This window comes from Bison bison, unplaced genomic scaffold (genome assembly GCF_000754665.1).
Source record: "Bison bison bison isolate TAMUID 2011002044 unplaced genomic scaffold, Bison_UMD1.0 scf7180017864377, whole genome shotgun sequence".
Taxonomy (NCBI): Eukaryota; Metazoa; Chordata; class Mammalia; order Artiodactyla; family Bovidae; genus Bison; species Bison bison.
Genome location: NW_011494949.1, coordinates 435,920 through 437,124, shown reverse-complemented (window position 1 = coordinate 437,124; position 1,205 = coordinate 435,920). Strand labels below are relative to the sequence as shown.

Sequence of the window (1,205 nt, the reverse complement as noted above, 5' to 3'; positions counted from 1 at the left end):
TCCCTGGACGGTCACCACTGCCGGCCGGCCTGCACTTGCAGCATCTCCCCTGCCTGCTGGGAGCTTCTGGGCATTCCCCGGGGCTCCCATTGGAAGGAGGGGATGCCTGCTGGTGACGTATTCAGACCCGGGTGCACCAGGCCCTCTCAAGTGGTCCCTGGCCCCTGCCCTGCCCCTCCCTCCATTCCTGTGGTGAGGAGGGCCATTCAGCCGCCCTGACCGCAAGCGCCACCAGCCCAGGAGGACCCAGCGGGCAGACGAGCAGGGCCCCCGGCCGCCCCGCGGCAGTGGGGTCGCGCCGTGGTGTTCTGCACTTAGTGTCCCCGGGAGCATCTTTGGAAGAATCTCCCCCAAAACCGACGAAAGCAGGAGACGGAGCAGGGCCTTGTGAACCGGAGTTGCGCCCGGCAGGACCCGTCCAGTGGGTCGCCGAGGCCTCACGCCTCCCTGGGCTCTTCCGTCTGGTTTTCAGGTTGTGAAGTGTTGCCTGCCGGCCGCAGGCATGGCCACGTCCCTGTGCAGGTGGTGGGGCTGGAGGCAGCCTGCCCTGGACAGGCTCCCGTGGTCCTCCGCCCCACGGTCGGGGGTGCGCAGACAGGGTCCTGGGCACGTCACAGGAAGTGTGCCTCCATGGGGTTCCCCTGCGTCCCCCCAGGAGATAAGCATCTCGATGGGGCCTCTTGCCTCCCACGGGGAGTGGGCACCCACTAGAAACCAGCCCTTCAGTGCAGGAGGGCCTTGAGCCCGGGCACCCCTGGGTGATCCCAGGAGCTTGACGTTGGAGGTCAAGTAGCCAAGGTCCCGAGTGCTCCAGCCACGCGGCCGCCCGGCCCCTCTGTGGTCAGAAGCTGGGAGCTGGCCTGTAGGCGGCCCTGCCCGGGCCTGGCGCCGTCTGCATGCTGAGGTGGCTGTTGGAAACCCTCCGTCTTCTGAGAGGCCCCCTGTTTATCCTCAGACGATGCTGACTGCCATCTCCATGAGTGCGATTGCGACCAATGGCGTGGTCCCAGGTAGGGGAGCTTCGGGCAGCTGGGCGTGGCGGGGCGGGGCTGCATGGCTCCGCGGTGGACAGGGCTGCGTGGCCACTTCCTGTGACCTTTGCCTACACCCCGGGTGGCCTCGGGCTTCAGTGGCTCAGTGGTGAAGAATCCGTCTGCAGTGCAGGAGACCCGGGTTGGATCCCTGGGTGGGAAGATCCCTGGAGG

The 1,205-nt window shown here is 67.2% G+C and overlaps 1 protein-coding gene across 1 annotated transcript in view; it reads left to right on the top strand.

Annotated features, from left to right (window-relative positions):
* The window catches only part of SLC12A7 (solute carrier family 12 (potassium/chloride transporter), member 7), a 34,240-nt gene that overhangs the window by 10,167 nt on the left and 22,868 nt on the right, over window positions 1-1,205 (top strand). Inside the window, exon 7 of the mRNA XM_010857133.1 lies at window positions 956-1,010. Coding sequence (XP_010855435.1) covers window positions 956-1,010 — 55 coding nt within the window. The remainder of the gene's footprint in view (window positions 1-955; window positions 1,011-1,205) is intronic.